General features: G+C 73.6%; 1 protein-coding gene across 3 annotated transcripts in view; it reads left to right on the top strand.

The window, feature by feature from the left end:
• Window positions 1–230: 230 nt before the first annotated feature.
• CORO6 (coronin 6) overlaps window positions 231–466 on the top strand; it is a 10580-nt gene continuing 10344 nt past the window's right edge. For all 3 annotated transcript variants that reach the window (XM_019511245.1, XM_019511246.1, XM_019511244.1), the window contains exon 1: window positions 231–448. In XM_019511245.1, coding sequence (XP_019366790.1) covers window positions 251–448 — 198 coding nt within the window. In that variant the 5' untranslated portion in view covers window positions 231–250. The remainder of the gene's footprint in view (window positions 449–466) is intronic.

Genomic DNA, 466 nt, shown 5'->3' on the forward strand with positions numbered 1-466 from the left:
GCGGGGCAGTACCCGGCTCCCGGCCGCGGCCCAGCCTGCGCCCCCCCGCAGGGGCAGGGGCAGCGCATCTGGGCAGCGCCGTGCCAGCACGCCGGGCACTGCCTGGCTCAGGTTATATCGGGAGCAAGTGCGCGGGAAGGAAGGGAGCGTGAGAAGCGGGCAGGGGGGTGCGGGGCTGCCCGGCGCGTCTCTGCCCCTCGCCGCAGGGCAGCGTCGCAGCCCGACCCCTGCCCCTGCCCCAGCCGCAGCCATGAGCCGCCGCGTCGTGCGCCAGAGCAAGTTCCGCCACGTCTTCGGGCAGGCGGCGAAGGCCAACCAGGCGTACGAGGACATCCGCGTCTCCAAGGTCACCTGGGACAGCTCCTTCTGTGCCGTCAACCCCAAGTTCGTGGCCATCATCGTGGAGGCCGGCGGCGGGGGCGCCTTCATGGTGCTGCCCCTCTCCAAGGTGGGGCGAGCGGCGCGG

The sequence above is a fragment of the Gavialis gangeticus genome, unplaced genomic scaffold (genome assembly GCF_001723915.1).
Source record: "Gavialis gangeticus isolate Ggan-Ray unplaced genomic scaffold, GavGan_comp1, whole genome shotgun sequence".
Lineage (NCBI taxonomy): Eukaryota > Metazoa > Chordata > Crocodylia > Gavialidae > Gavialis > Gavialis gangeticus.